At 40.6% G+C, this 26,924-nt stretch overlaps 7 protein-coding genes across 7 annotated transcripts; 3 read left to right on the top strand and 4 right to left on the bottom strand.

Moving 5' to 3' along the window:
• Window positions 1-555: 555 nt before the first annotated feature.
• On the bottom strand, window positions 556-2,713 carry N7489_005828 (putative bifunctional fatty acid transporter/acyl-CoA synthetase (FAT1); the record flags this gene model as incomplete). The annotated part of the gene is made up of 5 exons (XM_056711580.1): window positions 556-727; window positions 787-930; window positions 997-2,143; window positions 2,200-2,355; window positions 2,428-2,713. The coding sequence occupies 5 exons, from the start codon at window positions 2,711-2,713 to the stop codon at window positions 556-558; spliced, it is 1,905 nt and encodes a 634-aa protein (XP_056570001.1).
• A 752-nt stretch (window positions 2,714-3,465) lies between these two features.
• On the top strand, window positions 3,466-5,006 carry N7489_005829 (putative peroxisomal 3-ketoacyl-coA thiolase (Kat1); the record flags this gene model as incomplete). Its single annotated transcript, XM_056711581.1, has 6 exons — window positions 3,466-3,561; window positions 3,628-3,723; window positions 3,779-4,627; window positions 4,684-4,748; window positions 4,800-4,911; window positions 4,968-5,006. The coding sequence occupies 6 exons, from the start codon at window positions 3,466-3,468 to the stop codon at window positions 5,004-5,006; spliced, it is 1,257 nt and encodes a 418-aa protein (XP_056570002.1).
• Window positions 5,007-5,866: 860 nt separating this feature from the next.
• N7489_005830 (uncharacterized protein) lies at window positions 5,867-6,403 on the bottom strand (the record flags this gene model as incomplete). Its single annotated transcript, XM_056711582.1, has 1 exon — window positions 5,867-6,403. The coding sequence occupies one exon, from the start codon at window positions 6,401-6,403 to the stop codon at window positions 5,867-5,869; it is 537 nt and encodes a 178-aa protein (XP_056570003.1).
• Window positions 6,404-8,420: 2,017 nt separating this feature from the next.
• N7489_005831 (uncharacterized protein) lies at window positions 8,421-9,587 on the bottom strand (the record flags this gene model as incomplete). The annotated part of the gene is made up of 1 exon (XM_056711583.1): window positions 8,421-9,587. One exon carries the CDS (start codon window positions 9,585-9,587, stop codon window positions 8,421-8,423), a length of 1,167 nt encoding a protein of 388 aa, XP_056570004.1.
• A 41-nt stretch (window positions 9,588-9,628) lies between these two features.
• Window positions 9,629-9,988, bottom strand: N7489_005832 (uncharacterized protein; the record flags this gene model as incomplete). Its single annotated transcript, XM_056711584.1, has 1 exon — window positions 9,629-9,988. The coding sequence occupies one exon, from the start codon at window positions 9,986-9,988 to the stop codon at window positions 9,629-9,631; it is 360 nt and encodes a 119-aa protein (XP_056570005.1).
• A 1,493-nt stretch (window positions 9,989-11,481) lies between these two features.
• Window positions 11,482-11,984, top strand: N7489_005833 (uncharacterized protein; the record flags this gene model as incomplete). Its single annotated transcript, XM_056711585.1, has 2 exons — window positions 11,482-11,675; window positions 11,804-11,984. Coding segments are annotated over 2 exons (375 nt in total), but the record flags the coding sequence as incomplete, so codon positions are not given.
• Window positions 11,985-12,136: 152 nt separating this feature from the next.
• On the top strand, window positions 12,137-12,755 carry N7489_005834 (uncharacterized protein; the record flags this gene model as incomplete). Its single annotated transcript, XM_056711586.1, has 3 exons — window positions 12,137-12,391; window positions 12,440-12,521; window positions 12,577-12,755. The coding sequence occupies 3 exons, from the start codon at window positions 12,137-12,139 to the stop codon at window positions 12,753-12,755; spliced, it is 516 nt and encodes a 171-aa protein (XP_056570007.1).
• Window positions 12,756-26,924: the final 14,169 nt, after the last annotated feature.

Consider the following 26,924-nt stretch of genomic DNA (forward strand, 5'->3'; position numbering starts at 1 on the left):
GGATTCAGAGGCTGAGATAAAGGTTGTGAGGAGAAAGAGATGTCACTTGATGACACCTCCACACGTGATCCCAGGGGCAGATCTATACCGTTTCTGTCGCTCTGTGGTTCTACGACTCATGTACCTGCATGTGAGGAAAGGAATCCCTGCTATGGGAAATTGTATTTCTATTCGAATTCTTTCATGTTCGACGAGAATATTCATCTTATGCTAACATTTAACACAAGTGGGGGAGTTTGATCTGACCCACTATACTCCAGGTCCTTAATCCTTATCAACGATAATGATCGACATCCGAATGCCATCAGATTAGAGCAAAACATGCCAGGGATCAGTTATCTCATTTATGAAACATACATTCCAGGCTCCAAGAAAGCCCTCCACTATGGTTTCCTCCTTGGATGTTGTAGACCCATTCGGGTGGATCCAACTAGACCTCATCGTTCTAACATATCTACAACGGCGTTTATTGTCTGGCCTACATATGTACTCAGGATATCCTAGAACAAGAGGAACAACCTTGGAACCATTGAGTACATTATAAAGAGTGCAGGCTCAGATTTTGGCTTTACCACTCTCAATCTCCGCCCAACTTTGCTCTTCCAGCTTCTGATACTTTGTGCCGTTCAACCAGTACAAAATATCGCCGCCCGAGTCCTGGCGAGGATTCCAGCCCTTCTTCGCTAAATCACCTTTAGCCTGCTTGAAAGTGACACCTGTAGCAACCCTGCAGATTACGCTTGATTAGCAGCGCGGCCAAATTATCGCAATCAAGGGAATGCTTACTTCTCAGTGAGTCGAACCAGTCGAGGCAGAGCGTATGAAGGAACACCCTTCTTCTTGAGCGCCTTGCATAAGGTCGACATCAACTCAGTCTCAACCTCTGGTGACTCTAGTGTAATACCAGCGGCTCCAGCTTGACCATCATACCTAGTATAGACCGTCAGCAATCCAATCTTGCCGAACAAAAGAGAGAAAGACAGCCTCGAGACATACCCGCTTAGCTTCACACCATATACCACAGCATCATGCACACCCTCAATCCGACAAATATGGTCCCGAATCTCACCCGCACTAACGTTCTCACCCTTCCACCGGAAAGTGTCGCCAACCCGGTCCTGGAACCTCACCCACCCAGATTCATCTTGAACAACCAGATCACCAGTCCGCTGGAACAGATCTCCCTTCTGGAACACATCACGCAGAAGCTTCTCTTCCGTCGCACCCTCATTACCCAGATACTCAATCAGCATACCGCGGTCCCGGACGCGACCAATTGCCTCTCCCTCCTGTCCAAGCGCAGCCCTCACACAGAACCCAGTGGCAGGATCCCGGTACGGCATCTCGGTGTTAGTATCGTACTTGACGATGAAAGTGTCATCTTCCAAGAACCGGCGGATAGGCCCAGAAAACCCGACCTTGCCAGCGCCCCAAGCTCCAACACCGTGGTTGTCGAATTTGGCAACTCCCTCGGTTGAGCGGTAGAACTCGCGGATCTCAGGGACGTTGAAGCGCTCACGGAACTTCTCCCAGATCTCCCCGCGCAGCCCGTTACCGCTTGCCACAATGCACTTGTGGTCCTGGTCGTAGGGTGATGGCGGTGTCGCGAGAAGGTACCGGCATAGCTCGCCGATGTATAGGATGCGGGTTGCACCTGAATCGTGCACTTCCTTCCAGAATTTCGAGGCGGAGAATTTACGTCCAAGGCATAATGTGCCTCCGTTTCCGATGGCGGCACAAAGGCCGGTGAAGAAGGCTGTACCGTGGAATAATGGTAGAGGGGAATACACGCGGAATGGGTGGTACTTTGAGTGGTTGCTTACATCTGCCGAGTGTGGGTTGGAGGTGATTAGAGTGAGCATGTTGCGGATCGCGCAGGCTTTGGGTTTCCCGGTTGTTCCTGATGTGTAGATCAGGAGGGAGAGGTCCTTTGGGCTACGCTTGGCTGCTGCATATCCTGATGGGGAGAATTGCTGGAGGGTTCCAGAAGTGATGGGCTCAATTGCGCCTGTTTCGGCACCTTCGAATGAACCCAGGCTGAGTGTGAAGTGTGGTAGGTCGACGCAGACGTGTTGACACAGGTCTGCGGTTGAGATGATCAATTTGGAGCCGGAGACGTTGACGCAATGGGTGAAAGTATCGTCTGTCACTAGTGTCAACAGTCTATTCCCCTGGGTTGGAATTGGATGATCCACAAACCTCGCAGGTTGGTATTGATCATCGCTGCCACAGCGCCCAGTTTTGATAGAGCGTATACGGTCATGACCATCTCCGGTGAGTTGGTGGTAAAGACACCCACTGTATCACCGGGTTTGATATCACGACTCTTCAAAAGAGCAGCCATTCTGTCGACCACTGCAAACAGTCGTATCAGCAATCAGATGTACCTAGGTGATATTTCCTCTTTGACGGAGGAGCAATACTAACAATCTTTCAATTGGCCATACGACCAGGTCTTCTGCTCAAACCAGAGCGCATCTGTGGTAGCTCGTCCTTCCACTTCCACCGCCCGCTCGAGCATCTTGTAGATGGTTGTTGAGCCATCGAGCTTAGCGATGCGCTCACTTAACCGCTTTGCGGCAGCCTTGTCGCTGTGGATTGTTCGCAAATCAGTGGCAATGGCAAGCTTCGCGTTCAGATAAGCGCCGGCGGCCACCGACAAGGCCGATGCCATAGCTACAGCAGGCGCACCGACTTCGGATAAAATGTCCATCGCGACAGAGAAGCTTGAGATATTTTCAGTCGAGGCTTCTTGTCAATTCAGTAAGGATTCAATGTCTCGACGAAATGAGTGGTTCTTCTGCAACGGGTATCGTCTATCCTCTCTGTTGTGATGGGAATTTAGAACCTCTCCGAAACTGGGCAGATATAAAGATCGCCAGGCCTCGGGGACTCTGACGGAAGTTAGCCAGACTCGATCTGCCGTTCATAAACAGAGGCAATTCCCTAAGCCTTTTTACATTGGCCATCACCCGTAGTGGAGTCTGTTTACGGGAAATCCCCCATATTGCCCCCCATATTGCCCCCGGTTGGGCTTTTTCCCCAGTTTTGGTCAATAGCTGTTCTTGAAAGATGAGGCCACATCAACATATTAGATTCAATAATTGAAGAACAGAGTATGGACTTCTCCATCTGTCAACATACTCCCATCGTGATGAAATTCAAATATTCAAATATACAAATATACAGATATTTGAAGCCAATGTACATGTGGGTCCATGAAACCTCTTCAATACCCCAATCTACCAATCAGCACCTCCCATGACAAGCCGAGGAACGGCCAATTACCGTATCATACACTGAGTGACCTCCGAAGGTCTCGGTACTTCCACTCGGTTCGGCGTGGAGGAAACCTGGAGAAGCCGCGGTTCATTTCTTTTAGCTTGAAACATTTGAAGACATTAAAGAGATCAAAAAGAGATTAGAACCAGTCTTATCTTTTTCAAGTTGTCTTCTTCATCTACAATGTCTTCACCACAACAACGTCTGAACTCCGTCGCCAACCAGCTGGCTCCTGGCTCCGCCCGCCAAAAGATTCTAGCCAAGAACCCAGATGACGTGGTATGTTACTGCTTTGCTGCTTTACACAACTCCTTGCGCCTTGGATTAATATTAATCAATTGGCAGGTCATCACTTACTTGGCCCGGACGCCGCTCACCAAAGCCCGCAAAGGTGGATTGAAGGATACCACCGTGGATGATCTCCTCATCTCACTTCTCACGGTACTTTTTTCTCCCCCATTGGGAACAAGTCTCAGTAACTAATATATCAAAACAGACCGTTCGCGAGAAGTCCAACCTTGACCCCAACCTCGTTGAAGATGTCTGTGTTGGCAATGTCCTCTGCCCCGGCTCCGCATATGTCGCCCGTTCCGCCGTGCTGGCAGCAGGCTACCCCGTAACAGCAGCTGCCTCCATCGCCAACCGATTCTGCTCGTCCGGTCTACTGGCCGTGCAAAACATCGCCAACCAAATCATCGCAGGATCCATCGATGTCGGTGTGGCCGTGGGAGCCGAGAGCATGAGCAAGAACGCCGACGGCGGCGCCCCCGAAATGTCCGAGCGCATCACCAAGCACCCGATCGCATCGCAGAACTCCCAACCCATGGGCCAAACATCGGAGAATGTGGCGAACCAGTTCAACATCTCGCGCGAGCAACATGACAGATTCGCTGCCAACAGTTTCCAGAAAGCTGAGCGCGCCCAGAAGGCCGGCTGGCTGGAGGACGAGATCGTCCCCGTCAGGACTCAGATCAAGGACCCCAAGACCGGCGAGGTCAAGGATATCGTCGTGGTCCGTGACGACGGCATCCGCTACGGTACTACCCCCGAGTCCCTCGGCAAGGTCCGCGCTGCCTTCCCCCAGTGGGCCCCTAGCGCTACCACCGGCGGTAACGCCAGTCAGATTACTGATGGTGCTGCTGCGCTGGTTCTGATGAAGCGCTCGCGCGCCCAGCAGCTTGGCCAACCCATCGTTGCCAAGTTCTGTGGCGCTACCGTTTCTGGTCTGGAACCCAGAATAATGGGTATTGGCCCATCCCTTGCCATTCCCAAAATCCTGAGCAAGTTCAACTTGAGCAAGGATGACATTGATATTTTTGAGATTAACGAGGCCTTTTCTTCAATGGTAAGTTTACAAAGTAGTGACTATTTACTTTGCAAGACTAACATACTTCATTACAGGGTGTGTACTGCGTCAACAAGCTGGGCTTGGATGAATCCAAGATGAACCCGCGTGGTGGTGCTATGTAAGAGTTTCTTCGACCAAATTTGATTGATACCATACTAATATCTCAAAGTGCTTTTGGTCACCCTCTGGGCGCCACTGGCGCACGCCAGGTTGTCACTGCTCTGTCTGAGCTACGTCGACAGGATAAGCGAGTCGCCGTGACTTCGATGTGCGTGGGCACTGTAAGTTACCTCCGATCATCATGACCCTGATGTCAGATATTAATCTCTTCGAATAGGGCATGGGTATGGCCGGTATCTTTGTTTCTGAGCATTAGGCATGCAGAAAAGCGTCTGCCAACAATGACTGTCGATATTGTATATATTGTTCTATACGCACCGAATACGACTCTTTGATTATGATACATACATAGTCTATACGCTGATCCGATGGATGCTAACTGCTCGAAATTGTTTGTAAAAGGTGTCTTTTCATAGGAGTTGGCCTTTCCCGATTGACAAGTATCACAGCAGGGAAGGAACGAACGTGGGTGAGCTTTACAGTGATGATATTCTTAGGAACTAAACAAACATTGGACACCCCAGCTTGCTTTTCACACAGAATGATACAGCGAGAAGGACTTGTCTTTGCTTCTGCTTGTCCGTGCAATATGTAGATTCCACTGTACACTGGAGTCATCACCGTTTGGTATGCCTTCCCTTCTAGCAAAGCGACATTCCGGTAATACATCTCATCCTCAGATAGAGCATTCGGACACCTAGCCTGAATAGACTCCCTTTCGAACCGTAGGCGAGAGTCCACTATTTCGTGTTTTGCTGAAGACGACTTAGGTACATTATCAAGACGATACTTCCACTGAGGATCTTCTATGCTTAACCCCGGTCCTAGGTCTATCCACAGGGTAAGAGTGAGGCTTGCATGAGTTTCATCCAGGGTTCGAATCTCCAACTGCCAAGAGGTATTACATTTATCACAACTCCCTTGGTCGGCTAGGACTTTGGGGCTTGTGGTAGAGCAATAACGCCTAATTTGAGAGGCCAAGATATCCTGTTGCAAAGTAAAGCACGCCAGTAAATTAGTCTCAGAAAGTGATCCAAAACCTAGGCCCCCTATGCTATGGATAGAGAAATCATCTTGCAATACTGATTTATGTTACCCTTTGCGTATATGCGGGGCTCAGGGGAAATGACTTACATCGAACTTCGCCGAAATAGCTTTGACATCATCCTTCAGAATAAGTTGCATGGTCATCTCATCTTGTTCCGAGTCACCTATCCAACTTGTGATAGTTCCGCTGTCGAAGACTGGGCGTAAGGCACGGATTCCACTATTACCAGTGACTATTCCGAATCCTCGCAGATGTCGGCCATAGAAGTCGATTGTTACTTGGCTTCCCGGTAGCCGGTGCCCAAGTGTGATATTCGGGATTTCCGCATCTGCACTTATCAGATCAAATCCAATGATGTGAGACCTCCTTCCTCTTGTCGTTCCTTCATGTAAGATGAACACCGTCATGCCTATAACAAGGTCATGTAACAAAGCTGTGTGCGACACGGGAATTGGCTCTTCCTGGCGACATTTGCACTTAAACCCGTCTCTCCACAGCCGTTTCGGAATTCTATCGCAGCGAATCTCTGCTGCAGCCTCTTTCCAGGCTACCTCATCGAGCGAGTTGTCTTCAAACTCGGTTTGGCCGCTTAGGGCTTGTGTCATTGAGTACCTGTCCCTTAGCCAACAATTATTTCTCCGCTGTCGACGCACAGACCAGACGTGGAGATATGCTTGTTCAATTCTTGCTGTACAATGTATATCGATCGCCAGTTCTTCTGTTTCCCGCGATCATCCGTTAGACAATTCAGAAATCCACGGTCTCCATTTACTCGAAATCTCGTCCTCCAGAACGATTGTAGCGAGAAAACAGGTACCATCGCTCGGGATACAAGTCGAAGGCCGAGGAAATCGGCAGTGGAAAGGTAGGCCGCGATTTCAAGTCGTATCTCTATGGGGAGCCGGCCGAAGCAGTCAGGTCCAAGAAATGTACTGTTGCTCGCGCCTATGTTTAAACGCTGAATTTTTGATAGTTGTTTAGTGGCATCTCCAATGCCTCGGATAATCGGCCTTACGAGTGGATGCTGGAGGCTTGACCAAAGTGAGTCAAAATCGTGTACGCCTTCCGCTGTTCTTGAAGCGGATCTGTTCCTGCAGACTTCAAAAAGTCTGTCTAGATCGACCTCATCGTTTGCAAAATGCCGGATCAATAGAGACCAACAGCAAGAATGAATCAAGAAAGCTGTGGCTGGCTTGCTATTGGCCATACTCCACCAAGGGCCGAGTTCAAGGTCGCTATCAGGGGTGCTGTCCCCTTCTTCGGGTTCCTCTGATCCGACTTCAGAAATGCTGGACAGTTGCGTTCCCTCTGGCGTTAAATAAACTATAGGCGTTGAGTCTAGTGAAGAAACCTTGTCTGCCTAGTTGCGGACTTACTGGCTCGATACAATGCCATCCAAGGATAGTCAGTGCGTATTTTCCATTCACAAGATACGCAGTGCGAGGTTAAAGTGTAGCACTGCATTCCGGCTTTTTTTTTCTCTCAGTTTGGCGATTCTCCATCCAATAAGGCCAATTTGATCAACGAAAGATATCATGTGTAAGGCAACAGAAGCTTAAACAGTAAGGCGCGGACTGTGACTTATGAACAAAAAGGTTGAAAGTGTCATTGTGATATCAATCTCAACATGTGAGAACTCATGGAACCATCCGGATGGTTCAAACTCTATATTCTCTTGTTTTGCATGCATGTTCTTCCATCTAACATTGATTACCACATATGTACAGACATAGACGTCTATCCACATTACTAGTATTGATCGGTTCGTTGAGATTAGGAATGGGAGGTTAAAATACCAAGTAGCTGAAAATGAATGCGACCTCGGAATTTCTGCTAACCCGATGATCATAGTAAAAGGAGCAATTCACGCGGTTGAGTAAAATATAGGTGGGGAATGCACTCTTAAAAATACCGTATTTTATCAAAGAATTACCCTTTTATGGTTTTTGTGGGTAGGAGAATTTAACTTTGAATGGCAGCATTACAAAACATTACGTTACCGGCCCGGACCGAATCTTATTGCTGGTACCTACATATGTAGGTAGGTACATATGTAGGTATGTACATACATATGTAGGTAGGATGTAGGTACTAGGTAATGTTGCGCACCAACCATAGTGCTTATATATAAAGGAATATCTAGGCTGCAGGAGGATAATAGCTTACCACATATATTGAACAACCACATATATTGAACAACGTACAAATAGAGACCAAGGTGTTGAACCTAGGAGGTCAAAATTCTAAGACCTAATACGCTTAGGCTTAGCTTAGGCTTAAACGCTTGATGCATCACGAAAGGTACAAGTTTTGTCTAAGTTTGGGGGGCTGTTTGCCGCTTTCTCGGTCAGAATGATCAGAATAATACAAGCCTCTGGAACAACACGGTAATGCCATTAAAGAACAAAGCAAGCTACTTGATCGAGTGCACACTTTTATGAAGATCTCCGGCCAGAGAACATCCTCTGGAGCAAAGAGCTCGGATGTGCTTTGATCATCGACTTTCATCGCACTACGTTGAAGCGTCAACTAATTCTTCAGAGGCTTTGAGAGCTTTAAACTATAAAGTATCGAAGGAGAGGCATGGTCTCGGTAGCATCATAGCTCAGGCCTAGGTCTTATTTACGATTCAGCACAGATCTCCATCCTCTCCCTCTCTACCCTTTCCTTCTCTTCCCTCTCCATCTCCTTCCATCTGATCTCCTTCATTCGTTGAATCCATCCCACAGTGTACTCATCTGGATCCCAAGTGAGACGCCCTATGCTCCTCTCTTTGAGCTTCAAAGCCACGTATTCCTCCATAAGCTTCTTCTCTCCAGGTTCTAAGAGATGAAGCCTCTTGCGCCATACATCACAATTATTGGCGCCTGCAATTCCTGTCTTCCCAAAGAACCGCTGATCAATCTTTTCCCAATATATGGCATCGAAAGCAAAATTGTGCCTTGCAGCGTACATGATCCAAAAGTTTCCACTCTGCCAGCTGTCCCGCATCTGACTAGAGAGCCGCTGGCTCTCAAGTAGCTGTTTGTTCTGAGTTGCCTCGTCCTCGCATTTCCGCATTGCCCCAAGAAACGTCTGAAGTGGTTTCTCATACTCTGCACACCATTCATCTAGGCCCCCAGGCCAATCTTCTGGCTTTTTAAGAAGCAGCCACCAAGGTGGTGCATAAGTAAATTCAACCGGAGCAGTATAGGTAAACTCCCAATCCACGACTCCAATAACTTTCTCGGTTTCATCAATAAGTACATTTTCAGGTCGAAAATCGTCACACCATACTGGGAATGGGCCATTATCATGCAAAATCCATTGCCGCCTTTGCTCCGGGTTTCGAACCAGTTTTCGGAAGAGAAATCTAGCAACAAATCTGCGCCGGAAAGTATCCGCTAAGACATCAATGTCAATATCTGCCTCAATATCTGCCTCATTCCTTTGGCTTTTGAGGTGTGAAAGATGCAACTCCGCCAGGGCTTCAAAGTATGATGAAGCTTTGTCATACGTGGTAGTCGGTAATTCTGATCGAGGGAGCGTCCCTAACTGAACAATTTCGTTCATAGAGTAGGATAACGGCCGACATGATGATTCCCATATAGAATTGTTATTCTTGTGCAGGGATCCTATCCGGCTCAAAGAAAGTGTCGCCAGCGAAAGAGAAATCTTGGCCAGTTCTTTGTAGAGAGATTCCAGCCTAACCAGCTCAAGGCCTGGATTAAGTACAGGATTTTCTCCTGCTTGGCGTCCCGGGGCCTCAAGAAGATCACTCATACTTTCTTTGTGTTGGATATAGTTCATTATGATAAAAGGCCCCAGGTCTGAAGTACTCTCTTTTGTCTCTACCGAGCGAAAGACAGAGGGCACTGGAATGGGCATTTGGTCTGAGGTTTTCTCCAAAATAAATTGCATAGCAGGACTTCGTTGCGAACTTTTTCTTCGGGTAACATCACAGCACCCGGCAGTGGGAACCGTATGACAGCGCAAAAGTTATTGGTAAAATTCATCTTGAAACAGACATTGAAACCACCAGTGGAGAGGAATTCGAAAAGTTCCCATTGAAGGTCGCTAAACTCTTCAGAAAGAATGATTCCGATATCATTGTAGATGTCCCCATCAGTGCGAAGAAGTTCTGGCCAGTCCTTCCAGATCTGGGTGCTTATTGCCCAGGCAACATCGTCGTAAGGTTTACATATAGGCATTTTGAGAGAAATGAATGAGAAGATGGTTTGAGGAAGATAGAAATTTTCAGCACCTTTTAGATAACATAAATTGCTGGTAGTAAATGGAAAGGTATGGGGGGACAGTATCAAAACCACCTGGGCAGCTATTAGGGACAGGCCACATAATAGTAACAAAAGTACTTTTCATCGGGATAACAGTAGTCCCGAACCATGTCAGCGGTAGAAGCAGCCGGCAAAAGTTCTCAGGAGAAGCGCACGGGAAACATTTACAATATATACAAACGTTGACATTATCTATCACTATGTTGTAGATCTTAGTCTGCCTATAGTTATGCATTAATGATATGCAACAGAATACATTGACAAGACCGAGATAGTCATGTCGTGTTTCCTCGCGTCTCCGGCCTCATGTTGTACAATTTCTTCGTTTATGATATTACGTTTGTAAAATAGTAGCATCGAATCATTCCCATAATGCATTAGGGTTGAATCGCCACCGTGATCTGGATATTGGCAGGATGCATGCGTCTGATTCCGCAGATACCGCTCCTCAAAACGCACCGTAGTAGGTCAGGGCTAGCGTTTTGATTGTTCTTTACGTGGGGAGCGCGAGGAGAAGCTATTGCTTGGATCTTGGGACTTAGTGAGTTTGCGAGAACGGCGAACTCGCGGGCCGTCTATCCAAATTTATAGAGTGAATGTCATAGTGAACAGTTAGCTCACGAGGCAGACAGAGGCGAGGTCCCAATTTTAGATAGAACACGCCTTCGCGGCCGATCAAGACATCTCCTCCAATGATTCCAAGGCTCACCCTAGGTTGGAGGGAGGAGGTCGAAGGTTATATACTACCACGCACAGGAGCGCAGAGCGACCGACCACGTTAAATTAGAACTGTGATACACAAACCAGACACAATCTACATCCAGTATCCGATATGGTGTAATAGGGTGTCCCGGTGAAAAGACCACGGTTCTGCGTGGCATTGTGTTGGGGAAATCGTGGTCTTTCCGCGCAGGCAAGAATAAATGATATAGTTCTTGGGAGATGATTGACCTAAGCCCGATTAGGTATAGCCCAGCTAGCCGAAACACGACACTTGCATATCCCAGCGGCTCCATCATGAGTCTATCACTGTAGCCCAAAATAGTGATATGACCAGCTTATGTCCGATTCAGTATAGCCTGGTAAGCCTGGCGCGTGCAAATCCCGGCGGCTTGTTCATGAGTTCTGAGTAGCCCTGGTATAAAAGCCAAGATTGTCATCCTTAAAATTTCTTATAAATCATCATTCAATCATCATTCCCTTCTGAGCCTGTCAAAATCGAAATGCCACCCAAAAGGTCCTCGAAGCCGATCACGGACTATAATGCCTTTGTCCGGCTGCCAGACCTATCTGTTAAACGCTAAGAGAGCCGAAGCGACGAAATAACGTCTGCGGGGAATTCATTTTAACTTCCAGAAGTACTGGCTTCCTTTCTCTTCAGTCCCTATGCTTTTACTTATATATGCAGATTTATATCTCAACTCACACCGCCAGATTATAAGTATTGGCTTGAAAATATCACATTAAGATTCATTGAAGGCTTCATTCGCTGGTATTTAGATGAATATAACGAAGAATACCACTCTAGTCTCATGATAGTGGTGAGGTTTTTTAGGATATATTGGAGCGAAGAAATAGGCCGTGACCTTTCTCGTGAATTAGGGTAGGGTGTGACTGTAGTATGTTTTGAACAGTCAAATTGCTAATCCTTTGCTGACCTGAGAAGCTTTCTAATGATCTTAGTAAAGAGTATGGGCTTAACTTAGGCGCTAAGCAATAGCCGCCATTTAGTATCAACGAGCTCTTGCTTGTTACCTATCATTTGCTAGATGCCTACGATATGGCTTTTCCTACTTTCCGATGCCTTTTACAATTGAACACGTTACGAAAAATGATGGCTTCAATATTAGCCCGGCCTAGAACTCTGACTCTGTCTACCGGGTATATAAGGGGCAATAATGCCCTTAAATAGAAGGATATTGAGCTATTCATGGTGAAAAACCCAGAGGATCCCGGTTCTTAAATCCTTCTTATAAAGGTACAGTATAGGCTTAACAAGGGGAGGAGAAATGAAGGAGTTCTGTGAGTATTATGCTAGAAGAGATATATGTATATAATTTAGTTATGGCTGACTCTAATAGGCCTAAATTTATATATACCAAAAGAAATAACAGTTTGGGACTTTGTGTTATTCATAATATACTTATATATGTATTTCTGGATGACGCGTTTGCGAGCCCTTATATCAAATGCCCTAGAGACGTCTGGCGTCTAACAAAGATACCGGAATATCGCCAAAGCACGCCCATCCATTTTAAAGAAAGCTTAGGGGATATTCCTGTCTTAAGACGCGCTATGCGAACGGACAATAGGAGTTGGGTCACAGACCCAGAAAATGCTCTTCTATATAGCTAAGCGCAGAGTTAGGAGCAAACTACCTATGAAAAGGCTGGTTTTCCGGATAAAGGGCCGCTTTACAAATACCGCAAAGGCGTAGCGGTAAACCTAAGTATATATTAGAAAAGATGCCGAATTAATAGGCAAGAAATTAATCCCCTCTATAGGGCACCTCGACGAGCATTCACGAAATGCAGTTATAGGTCATCGAAAAGGTGGCACATTTGCAAGTTATATCTCTGTGTTGGACGACACTCAATCTATTTATATAGGGACTCCAACTAGGGATCCGTTACTTAACCTCGCGATCCATACAAACCTAAAACGGGATGCCTCCGCGCCTTAAGACCTAACTATTAAGCAGAAAGAGTCTCTTAAAATAGATAGCGAGCTTCGGGATTTAAGAAAGGCGTATAAGTCGCTCCGGATCACTCTCCTTATAGAGTTTCGTCGCCTACAGAAGGCCCGCGAAGCTAATGACGCGCGTTAGCATGAATTTATACGACTACGAAACAAGATCTGGGCACGATATAGAAAATTATATAGAAAAGCCAAGAAGACCGCTCGCGATGAATTCTTCCAAAATATTAGGAACCAGATCATAGAGCGCAACTATTAGGGGAATCCTATCATCTTTACACCAGATATATCTCATATACAGCCGGAGAGAAGAGCTCTTTCACACCTCGAATTTAAGAACAGAGATATCGATACCGTCGGTGATACCGAGTTACTTAAAGATCGCATTCAGTCCCTAGAACTACGACTCAAGCTCCACAGTCTTCATATACCTAGGATATTGAAAAAGCGGATCAAATTCGGTTAACACGTTTCAAAAAAGGCTAGGGCAACTGAAGATTTCCGATGGAAACACCCAAAGAAAACTGGGACCGATAGGGGATTGCTTCTATCAAAAAGTTCTACTAGCCTTAAATGTCCGGTGTGTCTAGGGCGCAAGGATCTATATCCTTCCGCTAGAACCTACCCGTATACACGTAAGGATATGCTAAAACGTCATTTCGAGACTTATAAATTACCATTTGTATTCAAGAGAGATAGTGTTGGATGGATCACGTGACATCACGTGATGCCATCATAGGTAGATAGTCCCAGACAGCCTCTCACCTTCAGTCTCTTCTTTTCCCTCTCTGTCCATTTCAATATATACGATACTTTCTTCATTGATTAGTATCGTAGTATTTCTATGAGGTTATAAGCACCTTACTTATTAGCTAGACCACTAATAACTCGTTCTTTTGAAGCTTTACCTGACCCTATCGTCGATCTCGGCCCGTACCGTAGTTTGTCTCCACTTTTATACGGAGAAAACTCTGCACGGCCGACTATTCGACTAATTAGTATCTAGGAAGCCTTCGACCCCGCTAGATTCTAAAGCTCTATTAAGCTTTACACTTTCACGCTAGATTTAAAAGCTCCGTTAAGCTTTTATATTAGGAATTCGGTAGTATAGCTAATATCGATAGCGGTAATAAGGGGGACACTAACCCTTATCCTCTCGATATAATAGCCGACCCTTTAAATCCTATCCCTATTCCTTATATCCCCGTACCCTATATATCGATCCTATCTGTTAATAACCCGATTCGCTTCACTAATAACGACGATAATAGCGATGACGAAGATAAGAAACCCTCTTATTAGGGATATAGTCTCTCTAAAATTGCTATAATAAAACTATAGAAGGTAAAGGCGCTTAAGTATAACGACGCTAACCCCTATATATAGAGATAGGCTATTATTTATTAGCTAATCCCCTATACGCTAGAGTGGCTACTCGATAGCGATATTCCTAGACTAGATAAATCAAACCCCGTATATAAGAGATAGAAGTATTAGTCCCGTTTAGTAGTAAGCTAGATATACGGCTAGATCGACACTATTCTATAAAGTAAAATCCGTAACCTATTAAAAATACCGAAGTATACGGATAAGATATATAATAAGCTTATAATAATAACTTAAGGGAGTGATATACTTTAGATAGTATTTCTAGAGATACGTAAATTCGATAAGATAAAGAGATCGGATTATAACTCGGTAAGCGAGTATATTAAGGAGTATTAGAAGTAGTATTATATACTTACTAGATTTAAGGTAGCTCCTTACCCTATATACGCTTTATTATAGGTTCTTACTAACCTCGAATTAGAAGTTAAGAAGGTTCACTTTATTATAGAAGAAGCTAGTAAAGTGGAACCGAAGAAGATAACGCTCGAAAAGGTAGAAGAATACTAGAAGGCACTATAGATAGTAGTAGTTATAGAAGGCGTTTTAAATATAGCTTCTAATACTAGCTATAGTAGCTAAGGTAGTAGCTAAGGTAGTCGTAGAGGAAACCGAGGTAGCTAGAGCGGTTATAATACTAGTAACGATAGCACCTAGCTAGCTAAAGACCCTAATACTATCGATAGTAATAGCACTACTAAGAAAAAGAAGAAAGGTCTTCGGAAGTAGCCTATAGATAATAAAGACATTTATAACTATACCCGCGAGATATATAATAGCACTACCTAGAAGGACGATAGTAATATATACTCTTTCTATAGATTCGGACCGTATACTATAAAGAGATACGCTTATCTTAGCGAAACTCCCCTATCTTTATAGGAGCTATCCGGAAATCTCTAGGCCTATTTAAAGGCTATCTAGAGAGCTTAACGCTAGTTAGAAGGATAAAGTAATATAGTTATTATAGCGGTAAGCTCGGTAGATAGGACTAATAACTAGTTACTAGACACTAGTTCTAGTAAGACTCTTATATATAACCTAGAAGACTTCTATACTTACTAGATAGATTATCCTAACCTCGCTTACGTATATAAAGACTACTCCGGTAAGAGAGTGGTTATACTAGATTATAGAGAGATTATTATATATATAGCTCTACTAAATAGTAAGACTCACTCCTTTATAATAACCGGATACTATAGTCCTAGAGGATATAGGAAGCTCTTTAGTATATAGAAGCTTCTAGAAGAGTAAGATATTTCTTATAATATATATACTAGATATCTTACCGACGGTAAGGGAGATATTATAGGATACGTAGATATAACTTCTAGCGTCCTATACCTTATTAGTCCTAAAGACGAAGATCTAAACGAAGTCCTATCTAACTCCGACTCTAACTCGGATAAAGAGGATATTAACACTATAAATAAGGTGATAGCTTACGAAGTGTACCGACGTCTTAGTTATACTAGAAAAGCTTATATTACTTCTACACTATAGTATATAGAGTAGCTAGGTAACGATAAATAGTATAGTATAGAGCACTTTAACTATAATACCTATTTTTATAGTAAATCGAAATAAAAGATATCTCGGGAACCCTAAGCTAGAGTGTAAGATATAGTATAGAAATTCTATATTAATATCTAGCTAATTAAACCTACTAGGCTAAATAGGGAGAATTACTAGCTACTAATTATTAACGACGCTACCTATATTATACTAAAGAATAAGAGCGACGCTTTTTATAAACTAACTACCTTCTATAAGAAGATTAAGCTACTTACTAGTAGATACCCTAGGATCTAGAGGATAGATAGCGGTACTAAATTTAAAGAGTTTATTAAATAGGGTAAAGCGAAGGGAATAACTTTCGAGATCACACCTCTATACACTATAGAGCTAAACGGCACTATAGAGCGTTTCGGCGGATATATTAATAATATATAGAGGACTATAATTATTAATACCGGTATATTAGAGGATATATAGCTATATATAACGGAAACTACTATTTATATCTATAATAGACTAGATAATCTAAAGACTAAGATCTCTCCGCTCACTCACTAGCGTAAAGAACTAGAAATTAAAAATCCTAAACCCTCTCTTAAGCACCTTCGACCCTAGGGGTCCACCGCTTATATATATATTCCGAAGGCAAAGCGCGTATAGGTAAGGAAAGCGGCTCTTAGAGCTTAGAAAGGAAAGCTAGTAGGATATAAGGGGGATAGAGGTCATATTTATAAAGTATAGGACCCTACTACGAAGAAGGTGACGACCTCTCGTGATATCGGCTTCCTATAGCTAGGTGATAAAGATAATAGTGATATAGGACTAATACTAGTTTAACCCCGTCCTAACCCTAAAGGACTAACGGATAATAGTGATAATACTATCGGCTTTATACTAATTTCGCTTATAAATAACGAGGAAGACTCTATACCTAAGTAGTAATAGTAGATTATACGCGTATAGCCCGTATAGCTAGTACAGATACTAGCTTAGTAGAGATTTGTATAGACGCCTATCACACTATCTACAATTCACCTTCCTACTATTTATAGAAGCGTCTCTACTATACTAGAGATACCGTATAAGAAAATATAGTAGTAAAAGGCTATTGCCGCACCCCCGTGCGTTAGCGCAAGCTTTTTTAAACCCGTTTACCTATTGTTCATAAAGAGCCTATTATATCTAGAGTAAGACTAGATTTTGCTAAAGCACTAGATAGGACTATATAGACTACTTCCTAATAGACCATTCAATAGGAAGCTTTATAGTAAGCTACCCTAATTCATTAGAGAAGTGTTAGGGTGGTCACGTGCTTATCACGTGATCCCCCGCTTCCTAGGACTTCCTCATGTGTATGCAGATAGCTTCCCCCTCTCTCTTCTTCTTTTCTCCTCTCTAGAGTCTATTTATCTATTTCTCTAAGTTATATATTCCACTACGTAGCTTCTTCCTTCCATTAGGTTATAAAGCCCTTTACTTAAGGACTCCGAGTATTATTAAATTTATCAATTTTTATCAATTTTAACTAAGCGAATTAGAATCAGAATTTTCACTATAGGTCGCGCTTCGGCCTATCCCGCACCCTACTAATAAGGATTATCGAATCTATTATTAATAAGGTAGTAAAGGTTATTAATATTATTATAGGCCGTATTTCTTTATTAGAGATTTCTTATTAAGAGAGCTCTATATTTATAAATAGAGATTTTTCTATCGTAAAAACTCTATATTCTTAGCGAGAGTTAGCGAAGACGCGTCTCTCTACTTCTAACCGGAGATCTTTTATCGAGAAGACTCTATATTTCTAGCTAGTTAATATAACTAATTCTAAAGATAATAATACCGGTAAGGGCTTATCACGCTCTCTCCTTATACCTCGCTTCTAACTTTCTTCCTCTACCGGCGTAGCGAAACGAGCGATTCGGACCTAGGGTATAAACCTCCTAAAGGAGAAGGAAATTAAGTTAAATAAAGGTATTAAGTTATTACTAGATAGTAGTAATCTTACTAGATAGAAACGCTAGATCGAGAACGGACTTAGTATAGTCCGTATCGATAAAGTGGCTAATTATAAACTACCCTAACTATAGGAGATAGACCCTAAGTACGATATTTAGGAATACTAGTTAAAAATTGCCTATAGATAGATTAAGAGTCTACTAGATTAAGAGATTATTACTATTCTTAAAGGAGGAGTAGAAGCCTTTCTATAACGTATAGATATTATAATATATAAAGTAGAGACTCTCGTTTATAGTATAGAAATTATAGATAATATTAGACGTGAAATAATTAAGTTTTATAAGATCCGGAGATTAGATTTCTCTAGCGCTAACGCCTATATTATAGTATACTAGATATAGTATAACTAACTAGGCCTATATAAGGTAGAGCCGTACCCTTTCGGTATAATATTTATTATACTTTATAATCTTAAAGGAGAACTAGATTTAATAAAGTTTACCTACTAGATAATAAAGGATACTATTCTAGAGAGCGTTATAAAGAACGACTTTAATAGCTTATATAAAAAGCTAATTATAGAAGCTTATAATATACCTACTTTATTAAGCACCTCTACTATAGTAAATATAGCGCGGAAGAACGAGAACTAGAACTAGCGTAGCGGTAGTAGATAGGGACGCGGTTATAACGGATATAGCCGCGGCGGCGGATATAATACTTCGTTAGATACTAAAATAGATATAAAGATAGATAGAGAGACGTTATCTTTTTTTAAAAATAGTCTAGTAAAAGATAAGACTATCGACTAGTAGGCGGAATAATAAAGAAACTAATAACTATAGTACGTTAATAGCTATAAATATCCTACTATAGTATCGAAGGTTATCTAGTAAAGATATACTACTACCTTATAGAAGACCTTATTTTTAAAAGGTAGAAACCGATAAAGAATATCTAGTATTATAGTATTATAAAGCGGTTAGTAAATAATAAGAAGAACGAAGGTAAAGCTAGTAAAGCTCGCGTAAACTCCGTACGCTCTATAGATAAGATATAGATACTAGATAGTAGTGCTTCTAAAACTATCACTAGTTACTATAAAGACTTTTATAAATATACTAAGTATAAAGCTAGAGAAATACTATATAGCTATACTAATACTAATAGTAATATTTAATTTATAATAGTATATAGTAAGGCCCTAGTCTAGATTAAGACTTCGACTAGAAAAGTGAGAATAATCCTTATTTCTACCTACTATAATCTATTAACTAAAGATAGACTACTTTCTACAAATACTCTAGAAGTAGATTATAGGATTTATTATAACCCGATCACGTTAAAGCTTATATATATAAACCGGGAGGAGGTCGGCCTAGTAAAGAAGGTTAACGGACTTCTATAGATTAACGGCCCGCTTTTTTATAGTATAAAGAGCGAAGCCAAAGATATAAGGATAGAAGATATAAAAATAGAGATTTTAACTAAGGTCTAAAAGACGTATTTTTATAAGCCTAATTCTAGCTCTAAGTTTAATAAAGACGAAGACCTTAATAGAGTTAGTAAGGTAGTCTCTATATACGAAATATATAGATGTCTAAGATATATCGGTAAACTATATATTAAAGCTTCTTTAGCGGATACTATTCTTCTTAATAAGGATAACTAGGTTAAGTTTTATAACTTTAATTATAAAGTATATTAGCTTAGGAAAGCGAAGAAACGGATCTTAAGAGATAAATAACGATATATTAAAAAGCCTAGTATAAAATTTTATACTAATATCTAGACTATAAATCCCCCCGGATCTAGTAGAGAGAAATATTAGGTTCCGATAGTCGATAACTATACCTAATATACCGAGAGCCCCTATTTTCGTACTAAAGACGAGATTACGGAATATATAATTAAATTCTATAAGTAGTAGAAGCTTCTCCGCGGTAGATACCTAGCTATCTAGCGTATTAATAGAGGAAGCGAATTCTATAAATTCTAGATATAGGGGGAGAGTGAGGGAATAATTTTTAAACTTATACCTATATATACCTAAACCTAATAGTATAGCGGAGTGTATAGGAGGCTATATTAACTAAATATAAAGGACGATAAATATAGATACTAAGCTTCTAGACTCTCTCTAGCTTTTTCGTATAAATACCGCTATTTATATTTATAACCGCCTAGTAAACCCTAAAACCGGTAAAGCCCTAATTATTACCTAGTAGTAAGACCTCGGTATAGGAGAAACGAAGGTTAATTTAAAGCACCTTTATATATAGAGAGTAATTATTTTTATCTATATCCTAAGAGAGACTCGTATTTAGTTAGAGAAGTTAGGAGCACGAGTATTCTAGGGATATCTAATTAGTTATAAAGGAGAAAACGGCTATATCTTTAAGGTATAGAATCCTATTATAAAAGAGATTCTACACTCCTAGGACGTCACTTTCCTAGATAAACTAGATAAGAATAGCGGTCCGGATAATAATAAGAAGGGGGGTCTAGTACCGGCTAGAAAGCTAGTATTAAAAGACCCTAATTCGGATAATAACGATACCGGAGCACTCTATAAAGAGGGAGGACCTTAGATTAAAAAGGGTAAATAGCTATTTAAAAGACCTAGGATTTAACTAAGGCTAGTTCTATAGGTTATTATTACTAATAGGAAGCTAGAACCTATAATTTAAGGTCTAATAAAGCCGATAATTTAGTAAAAGTAACCTTTAGTAGGACCGAATACACTGGGAAGAGTATAGACTATACCACTAACACCTAAAGTTTTAACTAGAATCTAGGAAGTCGAGGATATATCTCTAATTCGATAGCCTATCTTCTAAAAGCTAGTAAAGAGATAGCTAGTATAATAGGCTAAATAGTAGGCTATATAATAATAAACTATATAGTAGGCTATATAATATCCTACGCTCTAACCTAAGCTCGGGAATTAATTAGAAAGTATATAGATTAGCTTAGTATAGAAGTGTTAGTTCTTCCTCTACTACCACCTTAGCCTAGAAAGTAAGCTATAAAGCCTCTAGTGCTAGAAGTGATCCCGGAATCCCCTATTCACTAGTTAATCGAGCGTGATAATAGTGAGGAAGCTTATAAGCCTATTTTATATATACTAGCTAGATAGGTAGTCTCTCCGTAGGAAGAGAGATAGGTATTTTCTTACTAAGAGGAAGAGACACTAATATAGCGAGATCACACACCGCTAGTAGTAGTTATTAAATCCCTAACACTACATTTACTAGGTGTATTTAGAGAGGATATACTATAGTATAAGACTCTAAGACCAATTTTACCCTAGTAAGAGATTTCTTATAAAGCTCTCTCTTATAGAGAGGAAGAGCCTTCTTAGTCCACTTTTTATTAATAATAGGAAGAAATTTCTTAGGAGCCTTTTTAGTAATAAGAAGAGGAGTTTTTATAGCTATAAGAAGAGATTTCTTATAATATTTCCACAATCGAGACCGATCAAATTATAATTTAATAGGATCGTTAGCCGTCCGTCGTTACAATTAGTAGCGATAAGACAATTCTATAGTTCATTCCCCGCCGTTTAAGCTATATAAGACGCTTATCGGAGCGCTATAGCTTCCCTAAGAACCCCCTACGTCCCCTAAGACCGAACCCTCTACCGAAACCGAAGACAAAGATAATACGTATAAGACCGGACGTTCTATAGGGTAATAATAGTACTAGCGAGGGATCTAGGTAGGCGTAGGGAGCTAGATAAACGGAGATATAGGATAAGTAGGATATATAGAGAGGAAGGCTAGTAGTGTCGAAGGTTCTTACTAAATAAAGCACTCCCTTTATTTATAATAGTAAGCCGCTTTATATTAAAGATATCGACATTCCTTAGTCCTATAAGTAAGCTCTAAAGTCTAAATTTATAGATAGATAGTAAGCTACTATAGAGAGTTAGATTAATAATCTCTATATAAAAGACACTTTCGATATTATTCGAAGACCGCTAGGAATCACTCCGCTTCTAAGCTAATAGGTATATAATCTTAAAGTCACTAAAGATAATAAAGTGTATAGTTTTAAAGTAAGATAGGTAGTGTATAGGAACTTCTAGATAAAGAAGGAAGACTCTATTTTCTATATACCTATCGTCTAAAATACACTTATTAAGATTATTTTCACTATTATTATATAATAGAATTATAAATAGAAGTAATTTAATATAGTTATAGTATATCTAAATATATTACGAGATAATTAGGAAATAGTCTATATATTTTAACCCTTTAGTTTCGAGTACTATAAACCGGATATTAGAATTAAAGGCTAGGTCTACTAATTAAAATAAGCTCTATATAGACTTCGTGATTTAGTAGCTCTATAGAATAAAGAGCTAGATACTAGATTAAATAAGATTAATTTTTATATACTCGATAACGATCCCTATATATATATAAAAGGTTAAGGTAAAATAGTATAGTTTTTACTAGTTTATATAGATAATTTTATTACTACCGCACTAATAGATACGGAAGTGTAGTAGATTTATCACTAGATAAAGGAGTAGTTCGAAATTAAAGATATAGGAGAGCCTTTACGCTTTCTTAGTAGCGCTATTTCTTAGGACTATAGTAAGAAGACTATAATAATATCTTAGAAAGCTTATACCCTAGAAGCGCTATATCTTATAGAAATATAGTTATATATACTAATACCTATCCCGCTATTACTATACTAGAAATAGGAGGTTAATAATAATAACCTAGAGAGCCGTTTATATAATAAAGACTATATATTATATAGATCTCTTATTAGAAGACTAAACTAGCTTACTATAGAGATAAGACCGGATATTAAGTTCGCGGTTATAAAATTATAATACCGATCTATAGCTCCTACTACTAATAATATATAAGCTATCCGATAGGTCTATAGATATCTAAAAGGGATAATAGAGCTATATATAACGCTTAGAAGAATCTAGGATACGACTTTCTTTATATATATAGACGCCTTATATAGAGACTAGCCTAATACGAAGTCTATAGAGGGGGCTATCTAGTTCTTCGGCGGTATACTAATTAGGTAATATTTATAGAAATAGATAATTATAGTACCGTCTTCTATAGTAGCGGAGTAGTACGCTCTTAATAGACCGGTAAGGGATACCTAATAGCTAATAAAAATCGCTACTATACTAAACCTACCGAATATAGTAAAACCTATCGTTATCTTAATAGATAATATTAATACCTAGCTTCTTATAGGAAAGCGCTCTTATAAAAATAGTATAAGATAGCTTAATATACGCTAGTTATTCGTTAAGGACGCGATCTTTAGAGAGAAGATTAATCTACTACGTGTTAATACGATATATAATATAGCGGACGGGTTTATAAAAGCTCTCGATAAGGAAGTATATAACAGATTCGTGTATATACTAGGTCTTTAGTGATCTATATATAATTTACTAATAGAGAAAGGAGTGTTTTAATATATAAGAAAGGTAGTAAAGACTATATATTAAAAAAAAAAAAAAAAAAAGAGAGGTTTTTATATAGAGAGTAGGAATAGGGGTATCTAGGTTAGTCCTAAAGGGGGGTGTTAGGGTAGTCACGTACTTATCACGTGATCCCCCGCTTCCTAGGACTTCCTTATATGTATACAGATAGCTTCCCCCTCTCTCTTCTTCTTTTCTCCTCTCCAGAGTCCATTTATCTATTTCTCTGAGTTGCATATTCCACTACGTAGCTTCTTCCTTCTATCAAGAAGGACTGATTTCGGAGAGAGACTTCGCGCATTTATAGCGTAGGTTTCTTAGCTAGCTGAAAGTATAAAGGAAGTTCGTGAAGAAGCTGATAACATTGAGAGAAATGCTATTATTGAGTAGAGCTCTAAGATAGCTATATTAGAGAGAACTACACCTTCCCCGGAGAGATAGAGAGCGGATTATTAATACCCTTTCTCTTCTCTAATTTAATAAGCTACTTCTCTGTAGTAAGCTCCCTAATAAGCTCCTTAGCAGTCTATCTCTATATAGTAAGCTAGTGTGTCACCGCGTCGTGAGATTATATAGGCTGTAGAGATAGTATAGGAAGCACCTTCTAGCAATAAAAACACGCCTATTATAGCGAGATTAGAGATATCACTAAGTCGTGAGATCATCTTAATTGAATCCTCGCCTAACCCTATTATATAAGACCCTGCTACCCTAGTGCTCCCCCCTCCCCGCCGGTCTAGACGAGCTAATATTGGCATTCCTCCTAACCGGTATTATAATCCGAAGTAAAAGCACCTCGCCGTCGAGTATAAGAAGTAAGATAGAGATATATAGCGAGCTACTAAGAAAGTAAAGGAAAAGAACTCTAGCGGAGCGGGATCTGGATCTACAAACGCCGCTACGATAGCGGAAAAGGTTAATATTAATAAGCTATTTCTTTATAATAGAAAACTATTATATATAAAAGACGTTGATTTGCTATCTACCTATATGTAAGCCTAGAAAAGCCCTTTTTGGACTTAATAGGAAGATGCTATATAAAAGTAACTTAATAATCTGGTAGTAAAGGGAATATAGAGTCTGATTCTTAAGCCGCTAAAAGCTAAAATTCTGCCTAGATAGTGGAGATTTACTATAAAAACTAATATACGTGACGAAGTGTACGGCTTTAAGGCACGCTAGGTCGTTTACGGTAACTTCTAGAAGAAGGATAGTGGAGAGACGTACGCCCCTATTATAGCGGAATATATAATTAAGATAGTGTTTACTCTTATCGCTATCTATAGTCTTAAATGGAGATAAGTGGACTTTACCGTAGCGTATCTTAATACTTCACGTGAAGACGTAGAGACTATCTTTATAAGATAGCTAACCGGCTTCGAATATACCGATACTACTAGTAATAAGAACTAATAGGTATACACGCTTAACTAGGCGCTTTTCGGACTAAGGGATTCTACTTACCTCTAGAATAAAGAGATAGATAGTAAGCTTCGCTAGATTAGATTTTATCCGCTTAAAGATAACCCCTATATCTATATAAAAGGTAAAGGGATAAATTTGACTATTATAATAATCTATATAGATAACTTTATTATTACCGCGCTATAGGATAAAGATATATAGTAAGTTATAGATATACTTCGCTAGTTCTATAATATAAAAGACCTTAGTGAACCGAAGTAGTATTTAAACTACGCTTTATATAGAGACTATACTAAAAGGACTATTATAATATCCTAAATAGCCTATATCTAAAAGGTTCTCCGTACTACTAATATATCTAGATAGAAAGACACCCCGCTACTAGCTATATAGAGAGAGACCCTAGCTAATACTATAAACGTCCTCGATAACGAAGCTTTTAACTAGTATTAGTCTATTATCGGTATACTAAACTAATTAGCTATTAAGACGAGACCTAATATCCGTTTTACTATAACCCGTCTTTAATATAGACTAGTAAAACCGACGTTTTCTAACTATAAAGTAATACTATATATTATAAAGTATCTTCGTAGTCACCTAGACCTCGCTATCGTCCTTAGTAGGACTAATAAACTCCGCTTTTACGCGTATATAGATACGTCCTATACTAATTAGGAAGATAGTAAATCAACCGAGGGTTCGGTATAGTATCTAGCTAGTTCACCTATTATATAGGCTACTAAGAAATAGACAATTATAGCGAATTTAACCACTATCGCTAAGTGGTGCGCTCTAGATTAACTATATAGGGATGCTATATAGCTAAAGAAAGTCGCTAATTTATTCTAACTTCCGCTCTATTATCCTAAAATCTACACGGATAATATCAATTCCTAGCTTCTTCTCTCTAAGAAGGGAGGAAAGTTAGTAAATCGATAGCTGACACTTCGCTACTTCTTCGTTAAAGACGCAGTTACGTAAGGACATATTAACATTAAACGTGTTAATACTAAGAAAAATGTAGCTAACGGCTTCACGAAAGCTCTAGGTAAAGAGCAATTTGAGACCTTTACTAACCTGCTTGGTATAGTCTAAATCATTAATTATAACTATAATAATATAGAGTTTTAACATCGCACGCATAAGGTGGGTTTTATATAGAGATGCAGTCAGGTCTATAAGGGGGATGTTAGATGGATCACGTGACATCACGTGATGCCATCACAGGTAGATAGTCCCAGACAGCCTCTCACCTTCAGTCTCTTCTTTTCCCTCTCTGTCCATTTCAATACATACGATACTTTCTTCATTGATTAGCATCGTAGTATTTCCATGAGATAGTCGGCAGTGTGATTATCCCGGTTGCCTGGAGGTTCTATTTACACTAGCGCGATACAAGATTCATCTTGAAGACGACCATAACATTAGCCTGTGAGCATTCAAGCTCATCATTATCTGAGTTTATTTCTAGCTAGTTCTAGATTGACCAATATATCGTTTCTTTGTACAAAGTTGTTTTCTGAACACTAGCCCTAAATCTTTTACAAGCAACAAGAGGGTTACCTACACAAGGATACGAATGCTAGAACTTACCAGTGTTATCATACCTTGGAAGCTTGGAGACAGGGAAGTAATTTTACTGTTAATTTAAGCCTATCTGGATTGTAAGGTCCATAGATTTGTCTCAGGATTGAAACAAGGCAATGAGATGACAGTATCTGTCACGGCTGGAGTCAGCTGGGATTTAAAGCCGCCTCCAACACTCCTCCCATGGAAAAAGAAACAAGGACCACTTTGGCATATAGCGAAAATCTCCTTTGGAGGGAAGGTCCTGAGAGAAAATGTATCGTCGACGACCCTGGCATACTATCGATCATCGAGATCATCGATCAGATTAGGTAACTGATCAGCGGTTTCCCGCCGAAGAAACAGTACCTCACGCGTTGCTATTTCAAAGAATATGACCCCATTGTAAGGAGGGAGTTTCATACATGATGCGTAGAAATCGTCATGTGTCATGTTGACTGTACATTTGTAGGCGATGGGTGTCGTTTGGGAGATCTGGATAGCTAGAGAAGATTCTAGTCGAGCTGGTGTAGGGTTTCGCATAATAGGCTGGGGATGTATTAAGCCTTCTCTAGGAAGGATCGTGACTTGTGGAGGAATTGGTGGATCTCGGTTGGTATCTTCGGTGGCTTGTTGAGGGACTGTTGGTGGGTCTCTGACTCTATTGGATGTGAGTAAGTCGGTTTGACGGCGAAAAGACCACGATTGTGCGTGGTCTTTGGAGGGTAAATCGTGGTCTTTTCACCTAGCGCTCACGTTGGAGCATTGAATACAACACTAGCCAAGTTCCAACAGAACAGGAGATTTAGCAGTCTT

This window comes from Penicillium chrysogenum, assembly GCF_028827035.1.
Source record: "Penicillium chrysogenum strain IBT 35668 chromosome Unknown utg000002l_segment0_segment0, whole genome shotgun sequence".
Lineage (NCBI taxonomy): Eukaryota > Fungi > Ascomycota > Eurotiomycetes > Eurotiales > Aspergillaceae > Penicillium > Penicillium chrysogenum.